General features: G+C 38.1%; 1 protein-coding gene across 1 annotated transcript in view; it reads left to right on the top strand.

Moving 5' to 3' along the window:
* LOC112411000 (zinc finger X-chromosomal protein-like) overlaps positions 1–13,136 on the top strand; it is a 27,874-nt gene extending 14,738 nt beyond the window's left edge. Inside the window, 4 exon segments of the mRNA XM_024761845.1 lie at positions 5,994–6,143; positions 6,364–6,507; positions 6,972–7,124; positions 7,306–13,136. Of these exon segments, the coding sequence (XP_024617613.1) occupies positions 5,994–6,143; positions 6,364–6,507; positions 6,972–7,124; positions 7,306–8,741 (1,883 nt within the window). The 3' untranslated portion in view covers positions 8,742–13,136.
* Positions 13,137–13,337: the final 201 nt, after the last annotated feature.

Genomic DNA, 13,337 nt, shown 5'->3' with positions numbered 1-13,337 from the left:
TCTTTCAAATTTTTTTTTTTTTTTTTTTTTTTTTGCGGTACACGGGCCTCTCACTGGTGTGGCCTCTCCCGTTGCAGAGCACAGGCTCTGGACGCACAGGCTCAGCGGCCATGGCTCACGGGCCCAGCTGCTCTGCAGCATGTGGGATCTTCCTGGACCGGGGCACGAACCAGTGTGCCCTGCATTGGCAGGTGGACTCTCAACCACTGCACCACCAGGGAAGCCCGAATACCAAGTTTTTATTCCATAGTTTTTCTTTTGATTGGATTTTGGTTTAGAGGTTAAAAAAAAATTGAAGTGATTAGGTAGTAAGATGACTGTTGGACTCATCAGAGTAAGTTAGAATAGGCTCTTGGTTCAGAGAACCAAATTCTCTCTTCAGCAGCAATACTGAGGTACGGTTTTATGAAAAGGCTTGGTTTCCCACCTAGACATCAATCCTAACATTTATAACCTGGCACTCTTGTTAAACCTTTAGAAAAGATATGTGTATTCAGGCTGTCCCTTGAAGTAACTTATTTAGGAAGTAAAATCATCTTTATTTTTCTTTCAAATTAAGAAAATAGTCTGTTTCAAGATCTGTCAGGTAGCTTCTGGTTCTGAAAGGCTGGGGTTTACTGACTGATCCATGTCCTCCTTGTGGGTACTGGTCATATAAAGACTTCAAGCTTAATTAGACTTTGTCATTGAGACTGATTATGCCCTTATAGCACGGGTTTTCTTTCTTAATTGTTTGTGCCTTCTAAGAAATACACTATCAAGTTTGACTTCTCCAGTTTGTTTTCTTTGAGTTCTCCTTTTTCCAGTGACTCCCCTCTTGAAGCTTTCTGTCTTTCTGATCCATTCTGGATTAGTTGCGTTTTAGGCTTACTATAATGCAGACAGTTTTCTAAAATTTTCCTTTTATCATTTCCTGAGACTAGTCCACTGTTTTCTGGATCCCTGTGCCATGTTCTTCCTTGATTTACTCCCTTATTTTACTGGGCCACATATTGAAATAACTTCCTAAGGAGTCTAGATTTGTATACTAAAAGTATTTTTTCTACCGTTTAAGTTGATTGGTAACTTGGTTAGGTATGGAAGTCTGGGTTGAAGTGAATTTTCCCTGAGAATTTGTGATGGCATGTTTCACTGTCATCCAGCAATTGGTTTAGAAGCCTGATGCCATTTTGATTCTCATTGCTTTGTAGATGTTTCTTTTTCTTCTGGAAGTTTTAAAGATCATCTCTTTATCCCTGTTGGTCTGAAATATCATAGGGTTTTGTTTAGTTAGGTGTGGGTCTTTTTTCTTTTCTTTTTTAAATATTTATTTATTTGGCTGCTCCGGGTCTTAGTTGCAGCACATGGGATCTTCATTGCGGCATGTGGGATCTAGTTCCCAGACCAGGGATCAAACCCAGGCCCCCTGCATTGGGAGCACAGAGTCTTACTCACTGGACCACCAGGGAAGTCCTGTGGGTCTTTTGTCATGTGTTGTGTTATCATGCATAGTGAGCCCTTTGAAGATTCATGTTCTTCAGCTCTCTGAAATATTATTTTATTTAATATCAATATATTGCAAGATGAATTAAATATATAGTTTCTGAATTGCGCCAACCACACTTCAAGTGCTCAGTAGTCACATGTGGCTAGTGCAGACATATGGAACATTTCCATCATCGCAGAAAGTTCTCTTGGTTAGCACTGACCTGAAGGCTCAGTGAAATTGCAAACATGATCTCTTAAAACTCAGAGAAGAGGGCTTCCCTGGTGGCGCAGTGGTTGAGAGTCCACCTGCCGATGCAGGGAATGCGGGTTCATGCCCTGGTCCGGGAAGATCCCACATGCCGCTGAGCGGCTGGGCCCGGGAGCTATGGCCACTGAGCCTGCGCGTCTGGAGCCCGGGCTCCGCAATGGGAGAGGCCACAACAGTGAGAGGCCCGTGTACCGCAAAAAAAAAAAAAAAAAAAAAAACCAGAGAAGAGATACAAAGGTTCAAAAAATGTATTACAAGACAATAGAGGCAGAAAACAAACTGACAGAATTCAGAAAGAAATTGAAAAGTAAAAATATGATCAAGATAAAAGCTACCACAGAAACAACTATAAGCATAAATATGCCTCAGTATATATAACCGGGGGCAGAGGGACACCTGGCTTTAGAAAATCACAAAAATGAAATGGTTAAAAAAAGATATAAATGATTATGGAGAAGATGGATAGATATGGGAGACAGATAAAGGAGAAAAATGCACATAAGTGAAATTCCAGAAGGGAATAACTGATGAATTAGAAAAGTATTTATAATGGAAGAAATTTTTCTGAAATAAAGATTGGACTCTTCAAGGAACTTTCCTGAAATAAAGATTGAATATTTCTTTCAAGAAGTTGACAGAATGATAAAACCACTAAGTCATAATCACAGTGATGTTTAGTGAACTTTGGGGATAAAGTATTATAGGGACATCCACACAGAAATACTCAGTGCTAGAAGACAGTGGAACAATCTCTACAAAGTTCTGAGAAAATGTAACTTAAGATTACGGTACGCCTGTATTTTGCTATAGTTTTGCTATTGCTAATGAGATCGTTGATAAGCCAAATTTTCTTCAGCTTTCAAGTTTAAAATACCAGATGAGATGTAAAGATGATTATTACATAAGGCTTGAGGAAACTGTGATGCCAATTTTCTTTTTTTAAATAGAAAAAACTGGGAAGAAAATTTACTACCTAATGATGCAATATCTGGTTAGTGAGACTATTGGTGATTTTTTCAATACTAAATTTTATACAGTGAACATATATTTCTTCAAAAATCAAAAGATGAAAATAGAGGTCTGAGTTCTAAAGACAGGTACCTCTTTACTCTCTCTCCCACCCCTCACTTATTTACTGACTGGTCAAATCACATACCATCTCAGAGCTTTCCTTTCTTTATCTGGAAAAGGTAAGAATCAAATGAAATAAAAGTACATAGAAATGCTAAGGAAATTGCAAAATGCTATGCAAATGGTAGTTATTATTAGAGGTGGCCTTAATTTCCAGAAATTATGCTCTTCTATTTTGGAGAGGCCTTATTCTGAAGCTTTAGTTCTTCATTACAGCATTAGAAAAAGGCACTTATGCAGAAATCATACGTATGATGACTCAGTTTTATCAAAGCCTTCTTTGTCTGTTTTTAGAAATTCATTTTTAATGGTAACTTTAAAATCACAGTGAAATGTTTAGTACTTAACAGGACCACCAAAATGTTGTGTTTTTTTTTAAAAAATCACTTCTGTAATATTTCATATTCAGAATAATTTCATAGGTTGAGTTAGTGGGACACATTCTCAAGGTGAAAATCTGAAGGTGAATTCTACTTTTGTCTAATAATAGAATAGCTTTGCTAGGCTTTGGTAAGTCTGTATATTTCAGATGTGTTTCCCACACATGTTTGAAAGCGAACAAATGTCTTACTCTAAGTTACAGGTAAATGCATGACATTTTGCAAGCTCCACAATGATTGGATTTTGGTCATCAGAAGTTTTATCTTATGAGTACCAACAAACTCAACATATGCAATAACAGCTAGCCTGACTTTGTTCTTTGTAAACACAAGGACATTTGATTTTCCAGTACATGTTAGAATCAGTTTTGACAAACCTTGCCAAAAGAGGCCAAGCTTCATCAACAATATCAAACTATTCAGAGATGAGTTCTCTGAAGACGTACAGATTTATTCAGGACTCTCCTGCTAGTTTGGTGAGATCTTCAGCCTTCTAATGCCATCTCAGTTTGAAGTTCCAAAGCCACCTTTAAGAAAATAACAGTGGCCTTGTCAGCTGGGTATGTCATAGAAATATTTAGCTTTGAAAAAGGGTAAGTACACATCAGGCCAGAAATAAGGACATAATGTCGATTCTTTCCCTGTACAAGTCATTTTTATAAAGCATAGTCAAGATACTTGAATTTAGGTAGTTATATTCAGTTCAGGGAACCTCTCTTAGTTCTTAAAAACCACAGAGAATTTAACCAGCTGGTGTCTTTGAACCTTCATATCGGTAAACTTGTCCTGGATCAGCTCATTTTCTCTAGCTTCTCAAGCTCTTAACCTATCTGCCATTCTCTTACTGGTGACCAAGGCCCTTACCTCCTGTTTCATATCCACAGTTGAAGCCACCAGCCATGAATTCTTTCAACTTTGTGCATTACAGTCTTCCTTTCCCTTCTCTAAACACAACATAAGCTTCATTCTCATCCATGTTTAACTTCTCAGGTCTCAGAAGGATAGCGTATTTCTCCTCCTATTTAAGGAAAATTCCTTCATCTTTATGCCTTGTTTCATCTTCTCCCTGTTCTTCTGAGAACTTGATCCCAAAATTTCACCAGGTTCTCTGGCTTCAGCCTCTCACTTTTTATTGTATTTTCTCTCACAGACTGAGCATGCTCGAGTATTTTTAATCAATTAAACAGAAGAGTCCTTGATCCTGCAATGCATTCTAGTTTCTACCCTTTGTTCTCCTTTTTTAAATTGGACTTTTTGAAGAAATTCACACCTTCCATTGAATCCTCAACCCCTCTAATCTGACCTTATATAGCCTTCACTACACTGCTCTTCAGCAGGAACACCAGTGACTTCCAGGTTACTGTTGTCAGTGCAGACATTCCCCTTTGACTTGGGTGCATGCTGCATTATTGCCATGGGCCTTACTAGGATTTTTGGAACTTCTAACTCCCTAGCTTCCTTTATGACCTTCCACCAACCTGTCCAGCTTTCCCTTCTCAGGTTCCTTTGTGAACTCTTCTTCTTGTCCCTCCCTTAAACCATGACATTCCCTAGGATATCCTCAGCCCACTCTTTCCTCACACTGCAGGTTCTCATTGTGATCTCAAGGCTTAGTTAACATGGAACCGATGGCTCCCAAACCTGTGGGTCAGCCTTCAGCTTTCAGATTTGAGTATCGAGCAGCTGACTTCACATCTCAGTCATTCCTTGAACCATTGATTCATCAGTATTCTGAGTGTCTGCTATCACCAGACTCTGTCTTAAAAGACTGAATAATTAAAATACAGATTCTGCTCTATCAGTGGGAAAGACGGAGGCAACACACCCCTAGTGACAACACAGTGAATCGTATACTCTGCGAGAAACAAGCAAAAAGTTCTGTGATCACGGAGGGATAGGGACAGGTACTGGCTCTTAGCGCTTTTAGGGAGGTTACCCTTGGACCTTAAGTTAATTAATTAAACATGCAGAAGAGAGATACTTTCTCTAATTTCCTTCCATTTCTTCCCCCAGTCATTCAGTCACCCATATCAGAAACCCCGTGGTTATCCTTGGCTCCTTTTGTCATGTTCAGTTTTCAGTTGGGCACCAGGTTCTGCGATTTCAGTCCTAAGATACGACTCAAGTGTAGCCCTCTTCCCCATCCATACTACCTCTGTCCTAATTTTTGAGGCCTTGTCACCTGTTACCTGCATTATTGCAGTAGACTCAAAACTGATATCTCTGCTTTATGTTTTGATCCCTTTGAATCCACCTTTCTCAAGGCCAGCATGGTGTAGCAGAAATGGTGATCTGACCTTGTCACTGCTCTGCCTAAGAGTCTCCCACCACCTACAGCAGAAGTCCTCAAACTGCTGATCAGAATCCCTGGGGCAGGGTTCCTTTAAATCTGTCTATCAGGCCCCACCCCTGCTAATTCTGATTCTGTAGAACTGCTTGGCGAGGGCCTGCGTTTTTAAGTTCCCTGAGAGATTGTGACACCTGACAAGACTGAAAAACCTCCTGCCTACCAGGGTCAAGCATGAGCCCCTCTGCCTGGTTGTACAAAGTCCTCTGTGACCCGGCTTTAGTTTAGCAGTCAGCCACATTTCTCACCATGTGCTGCGTGTGTACTTGTTTAGGTAAAATCATCCAATTTTATGTGAATCAAGTTAGAGATTATATTTGTAAAAAGGGCTTTTGAAAATGGTAACTTTTATTTAAATATCTGCTATTATTATTTGTCATGTATTTTCCTGCCTTTTTAGTGGATGATGCTGGCAAAATAGAACACGATGGTTCCTCTGGGATGACCATGGATGCAGAGTCGGAAATCGATCCTTGTAAAGTGGATGGCACTTGCCCTGAAGTCATCAAGGTGTACATTTTTAAAGCTGACCCTGGAGAGGATGACTTAGGTAAGAGGAAACCTTCAGCATAGTATACCTCCTGATCAAACACTTAAACCTAATTATTTTTTGGTGGTTTAGACTGAGAATATTTGTAATCTTTTCTGAAGATAACATTTTAAGCAAGGGTTCCAATATAGCAGTAGAAAAGTATGTAAAATGTAGTAAGTGAAACAGGTGGAAATGAAGTCTTCACATAAATTCTTGGAGCCTTCATCTTCTCTGATAGGTGGCACTGTAGACATTGTGGAGAGTGAGCCTGAGAATGATCATGGAGTTGAACTACTTGATCAAAATAGCAGTATTCGTGTGCCAAGGGAAAAGATGGTTTATATGACTGTCAACGACTCTCAGCAAGAAGATGAAGATTTAAGTAAGTAGGTGGCCTTTTTGTGGGAGAGAATTTTATGTTCCTGTAGCTCTATTTTTTTTTCTTTTTTAAAAAAATATGGCCAGTATCGGAAGGAAACAAGTAGGATTATTGTAGAGATTATTATTCTGCTGTATTTCAAGGGGAACATCAATGACTTATTATGTGTGCTTAGAATGTTGCTTTAAAAACAAATTAAGGAACTATGTTCAGTATCCTATAATAAACCATAATGGCAAAGAATATGGAAAATAAGATTATTTAAAAGCACATTATGGGAAAAGCCAAGAAATGTAAGATTCATTCAATAAATATTTATTGAGTGCTTACTACGTGAAAGCTATGTTCTAGGTATATAACATGTGAACCTTCTTTCTACTTGTCTATTTACTGAATTCAAGTGAAAATATCTTTTCCTGTGATCTCTGTAAACCTGGTCACACAAGTTTCTATAATTTTCCACTCAGATGTTGCAGAAATTGCAGACGAAGTTTATATGGAAGTGATTGTAGGAGAGGAGGATGCTGCTGCCGCAGCGGCAGCCGCTGCTGCACATGAACAGCAAATCGATGACAATGAAATCAAGACTTTCATGCCGATAGCGTGGGCGGCAGCTTACGGTAAGTCGCGTTGCAGCTCTTGGGATTGAGTTGGTTCTTGAACATGAATTCATGATTGAAAACGGTTTTTGTGGTCTTAGGTTTCAGAAATCTGAAATACCAGTACCCTGTAAGGGTTATTTGATTTGCATAAGAGTAGAGGAAGATTATAAAGTCTACTTTTTGTCTTTATTTTTAACAGGAATTTCCTTCATGTGTATATTACGTAGAAGGAAGTACTGCAAGAAGTACACAGGCTTTCAAGCTGAAACTTTTCATCTTGATTATATGTGGCCCATGACTTTACAATTTTGGGAGACAACAAGGGAGTCCATGGCCATGGGGCAAAATGCTGTCATGTGTTTTTTAGATTTGGAAGCTAGGCATTTCCTATGGTCTTTCTATAATAAATGTGGTCATAAAACCCATTACCTAGAATGGGGAATTTCTGTCATTCATGAGTATCATGGCTAACTTTTCGTTGTTATAGTTATAAAGAGTCCCTTTTGTGGGAAAAAGTTTAAGTCGAGAGGTTTTTTGAAAAGGCACATGAAAAACCATCCTGAACACCTTACCAAGAAGAAGTACCGCTGTACTGACTGTGATTACACTACCAACAAGAAGATAAGTTTACACAACCACCTGGAGAGCCACAAGCTGACCAGCAAGGCAGAGAAGGCCATCGAATGCGACGAATGTGGGAAGCATTTCTCTCACGCTGGGGCTTTGTTTACTCACAAAATGGTGCATAAGGAAAAAGGAGCCAACAAAATGCACAAGTGTAAATTCTGTGAATATGAGACAGCTGAACAAGGGTTGTTGAATCGCCACCTTTTGGCGGTCCACAGCAAGAACTTTCCTCATATATGTGTGGAGTGCGGTAAAGGTTTTCGTCACCCATCAGAGCTCAAAAAGCACATGCGAATCCATACTGGGGAGAAGCCGTACCAATGCCAGTACTGCGAATATAGGTCTGCAGACTCTTCTAACTTGAAAACGCATGTAAAAACTAAGCATAGTAAAGAGATGCCATTCAAGTGTGACAGTTGTCTTCTGACTTTCTCAGATACCAAAGAGGTGCAGCAACATGCTCTTATCCACCAAGAAAGCAAAACACACCAGTGTTTGCATTGCGACCACAAGAGTTCGAACTCAAGCGATTTGAAACGACACATAATTTCAGTTCACACAAAGGACTACCCCCATAAGTGTGATATGTGTGATAAAGGCTTTCACAGGCCTTCAGAACTGAAGAAACATGTGGCTGCCCACAAGGGTAAAAAAATGCACCAGTGTAGACATTGTGACTTTAAGATTGCAGATCCATTCGTTCTAAGTCGCCATATTCTCTCAGTTCACACAAAAGATCTTCCGTTTAGGTGTAAGAGATGTAGAAAGGGATTCAGGCAACAGAATGAGCTTAAAAAGCATATGAAGACACACAGTGGCAGGAAAGTGTACCAGTGTGAGTACTGTGAGTATAGCACTACAGATGCCTCAGGCTTTAAACGGCACGTTATCTCCATTCATACGAAAGACTATCCTCACCGTTGTGAGTACTGCAAGAAAGGGTTCCGAAGACCTTCAGAAAAGAACCAGCACATAATGCGACATCATAAAGAAGTTGGCCTGCCCTAACAATACTTCTACAGACTTTTGTAGAGATGTTGGCCTCAAAGCAGAAAGTTCATTTTAAAGCCACAGTCTCGTTCACATACAATACTGTATATTGATTTATGCTGTGTACAAATAGAATTATTGCTTCTAGTTGACTTTTTTTTTTTTACCATTTGTTCAATAGTGTGTTCTGAATTCTATTCAGTTTGTTTAATAAATGGGGAAAAGCAGCAGCAAGCAAGTTGCAGCAACAAGCAAGTTGCAGCAGCAAGCAAGTTGCAGCGACAAGCTTTTACTAAAGTAATCCCTGATTCTATACCGAGTTTTTCTATCTTAGAAGTTTTATATTTATTTAAATATTTACCTTGCTTACCTTGATGGTACTCTTCTAAGACCATTTAACTTAAGGTAATTTTAGATTGGTAACTCTGAAAGTACTCATGTTGACTTATTTTTTTTTTCCCATAAATTTCTCACAAGAAAATTGTCAGAGACATCTACTAATATAAATGGGAGATTTTATGGTCAGGTCTAATTATCCTAACATGGGAGTCGTTTACTCATCTTGTTTTAATATTTTCAGACCACATGACAATGAAAGTTTCCATTTGAGGTTTTGTGTCCCTGGCATCGCTGAGTAAAGAGCAGTGGCTGGGTTTGTGTTTACCTTTCGTTTTGTTCAGACAGAATATACTTTTGGGGGTGCTTTCTTTGGAGTATTTACATCTTTCGTCAGCATAGCAAACTTTTAGAAAACTTTATTGAAAAATTTTGCTTCATCCTGTTGTATTTTGTCTTTGCTGCTTTGTGTTGGAATGGTTGTGTGCTACAGATGAGACTTACTGAGGACTGCATTTGGAATCTCCTAGAGGTAATTCGTGGCTTGTAGGATCTTTTGCAACTTTATATATGTAAATGTACCCTGACTTACGTATATGCACATATATATAACATGTATCTGTGTGTATTGCTTATTTTACATATTTATACACACAACCCCAAGTGGTAGTTGTTGAAAATCTATAATGAAAAGTATTAAATTTACAATAACATGAAAGATGCAGGGATGCATGAGAGAGCGTTTTGTAAATCATGCTCTTTGGAGAGACTACTCAGGTGAAGAATTAGAAGGAAAATAAGGACACTAGTATTTTTAAAGAGTAAAGGTATTTTCTTTTAAATATCTTTGGTAACTGAAAAATAGAAGTTGAGATGTTTCTAGATAGAATGTTTTCATATAACTTCAGCTCCATGCCTTTATATTTTTCGGAAAAGCTAATGAGAATCCAGACATAACTCCCTCAGTTCTCTCTGAGAAGCCCATGAAGGGATTCTGTGTCCCCAAGTGAGGGGACTAAGGAAGCAGTTGCTCCGTGTACCACAGAATGGGTGCTAATTACGACTTAACACTGGGCAAGTTCAGCCTGCTCTGTTACTTCTTCGTTACAGCTGGCAACCTTTCAAAAACTTAACACTCAAGCTGGCTTTGATTAGAAGATAAAGGTGTGTGTTTTAAGTGCACGAGGAAAATCTGAGGCCTTATTTGGAACGTCACCAAGTCTTTCACAGTTTCGTTTTTTTTTGAAAGTTAACACTTTTTAACAGAGAGTTCTGAATCAGAGTCATAAATTCATAAAGTGAACTTGGTTAGTTAGAATTTGGTTATGTTAAGATGAATCTTGGAGAACTGAAAACAGGTTTTGGGATCCCTTAAATTGGCTATCGGCACATGAGTATCTGGTACATCATGGGAGATTTTGGAGTTTTCTCCCCACTTGTTAGCTGCCTTGCCAGTTCATCATGGTGTTCCATCCCCTTTGTGCTATTAGGTTTTTAGCTTTCATCTTTCTCTTTGTTGTTGATATTTGTATGCAAGAGTTATATTTATAGGGTTAGAAATCTAATATTTGGTATCTGGCAAGCCTCTGAAGTGCTAGGTTGATTTAGTCCAGTTCTAGATCAAGTGCTTTAGGCTGGTATAACTCCATCCTGAATGCCAGTCAAAGCCAAGGCATAGGGAATGCCTGTGCCCTCTTGGCCCCCGTAATGTGCTTTTTTCTTTTACAGTAACTTAACCATCGTGTGATTCATTGCCCTGCAGTACTATTGAAAGCTCTGTCTGTTTTTTTGTGAGAACCTTTAAAATCTCCCTTAATTTTTATTTTTCCCAGAAATAATGTAAAAGAAAACACTTAAACAAAAGTGGAAATTTATTGATTTTAAAACGTCCGTAAAAATTAATACAGAAAATATCAATTGGTCATGTATATTTTTTTAAATAAACTGAAAGATAAAGAACACAACAATTTACACACTTTATATTTCTCTTACATGGTCTGGAATCATACACAGTTCTTTTCTTTGTAAAGCACAATATTGAAACCTTTAAAAGGTATTTAAGGGTTTGGTCAAGTGAATATGGTAAGGTGTATTTGTCTGTATAAAGAGAAAAAAAACAGTAGTCATTGTCATTAACTGACATTAGTTACAACCTAGTTTTAATTCTTAAAACAAGTTTGATTAGCAAAGCTAAAAAAAAATGGTTGTTTCAGTTAAATGTTTTAAAGAGGTACAGATTTTTACAAGGACATAATATAAGTTATTGTTCTGTAGAAATATCCTTAAATATTGTATGTCCCTCCCTCTGTACACTTTGTAAAAAAGGTAAAATACATAAAAAGAAAATCATATAGGGATGTGTGACATTATTGTAATTGTGTACTTGAGAATAACGTGCAAAAATAAAAATCAGAATATTTTCCTGTTAATGTTTAGTCTATTTGATACCAGTACTAAGTTAATGCTTTTTCTTAAGAAAAAAAAATGTACAGTTTTTGTAAACCTAATAAACATCAAAAGCAGTGGATTATTTTCATTTCCCCATTTCTTAATTCCTTATATGCAGCAGTGGAATGCGAAATGCTTGATCGCTTTGAATTTTGTGACTTGGATTTAAATACTAATAACATTTCAGTGCTGCGAATTTGCAAGTAACATTTCAGAGAAGTTAAGAGGTGATTGGTGAGTCCTTTGATGAGCATGTCCTTGAAATTCATTTTTTCTTTTATCTTCATAAAGGATTTGTTTTATTAGCATCTCTAATTCCCCTGAGATAAATTTTCCCATGCATAAAGTGGTTTTTGAGAGCACTTACTTCAGCATCAGTCCACAGCCCAGCCCCACAGCAGAAGCCCTGCCCTAGAGTTACCCCTTTGTGCCCAGTTTGGAGGGCTTTAGTAGACGCTAACATACTAGAGAATGATCATTGTTGTAATAAAAATCAGAAGTTAGGTAAAAGTTATCAGGACTCAGAAGAAAATAAGGAAATAGATTTGAGTCATCTTTGATTTTTAAATATGAGATCCTGCAGTTATTTAACTGTTGGAACAAGTGTTTCCCTAATAGTTGAAACACTAATCAAAATTTGAGGTAAACGATCAAGAAAACATGGTGAATGTCACTGTCCAGAGCCATAAAGAAGGCAAAACCACACCATGCTGAAAAACTTAATTGTAGTAAAACACCTGACAGATAACATCTTGCTGGTCTGTGATGCCAGCCAGTCAGATAGTGTACTGCTCAGTACTCTGGGAATCTCAGTATTAACAATTTCCTTTATTTCTCACAAATTCTAGGATTCATGGAAGGAAAAGCTTGATCAGTTGAAATCTTGAAAGGGTGATAGTTCAGGGCAGTGGTTTTCAAAGCCTGGCAGCAGCGGCAGCATTATAATCACCTGGACTTTGTTAAAGATGCAAATTCTCAGCCCCACCTCAGACTCACTGAATCAGAAACTGGGTGTCTTTACACCTCCTCCAAGTGACTCTGATGCATGCTCAAGTTTGGGAAGCGCTGTTTTAGAGCACTTGAGGAACTTAAAAAATTACTGGTGCATTCATTTTGTGTAGTAGACAAGACACACATACACACACACACGCGCACCCAAACCCCAGAAGGAAGCAGTGATGGTGAAATGGGACTCAGTTTATACCTTCACTTTCATATCACTTTAGTCCTTTTGAAATGTGAGCCTGTCAGCCAATACATATATCTTTTAGTACACATGTAAATAGCCTGTATGTATTTCATAAATTTTGTATGACCTCCCCAAAGTTACATTCCCCAAAGGTAAATAGAATTCGGAGGAAGATTCACCAAGTAAAAAAAGAAGGACTGAAAAGTGTGTGTTGAATTGGCCCAACATTACTTAAGTAATTCATATCTGGAAAACGATTTTGCCACATTCTGCAGCTGTTTAGATAAGGTCAAAATTAAGTTTGCCCTTTTGGATTTTGTTTTATGTTTTGTGTATGTATTGTTTGCCTTTTTCATAAAACAGTTCTTGGATTTGTTATATATTGTTCCTGTTATTTTTGACATCTTTGCTATTGTAAATAAATTCCTATTTTGTTTTAAGTTACCCTAGTGGAGTGTTGGCTATAGACAAGGCATACACACACACACACATACATGGACATGAGGCTTAAATCACACAGTTAATAAATCCCCAACACGGTATAAGCTGGAAGTGATGTGACCACTTCAGTAGTTCAGCACTTCTAGCACCAATGAAAGTATCACTGTTGCACGTAGATATAGCATCTGCACCTACTCGGA

The sequence above is a fragment of the Neophocaena asiaeorientalis genome, unplaced genomic scaffold, assembly GCF_003031525.2.
Source record: "Neophocaena asiaeorientalis asiaeorientalis breed wild unplaced genomic scaffold, Neophocaena_asiaeorientalis_V1.1 scaffold777, whole genome shotgun sequence".
NCBI lineage: Eukaryota > Metazoa > Chordata > Mammalia > Artiodactyla > Phocoenidae > Neophocaena > Neophocaena asiaeorientalis.
Note: the sequence above shows the minus strand (reverse complement) of the source record. Positions and strands in the feature narration are given on the sequence as shown.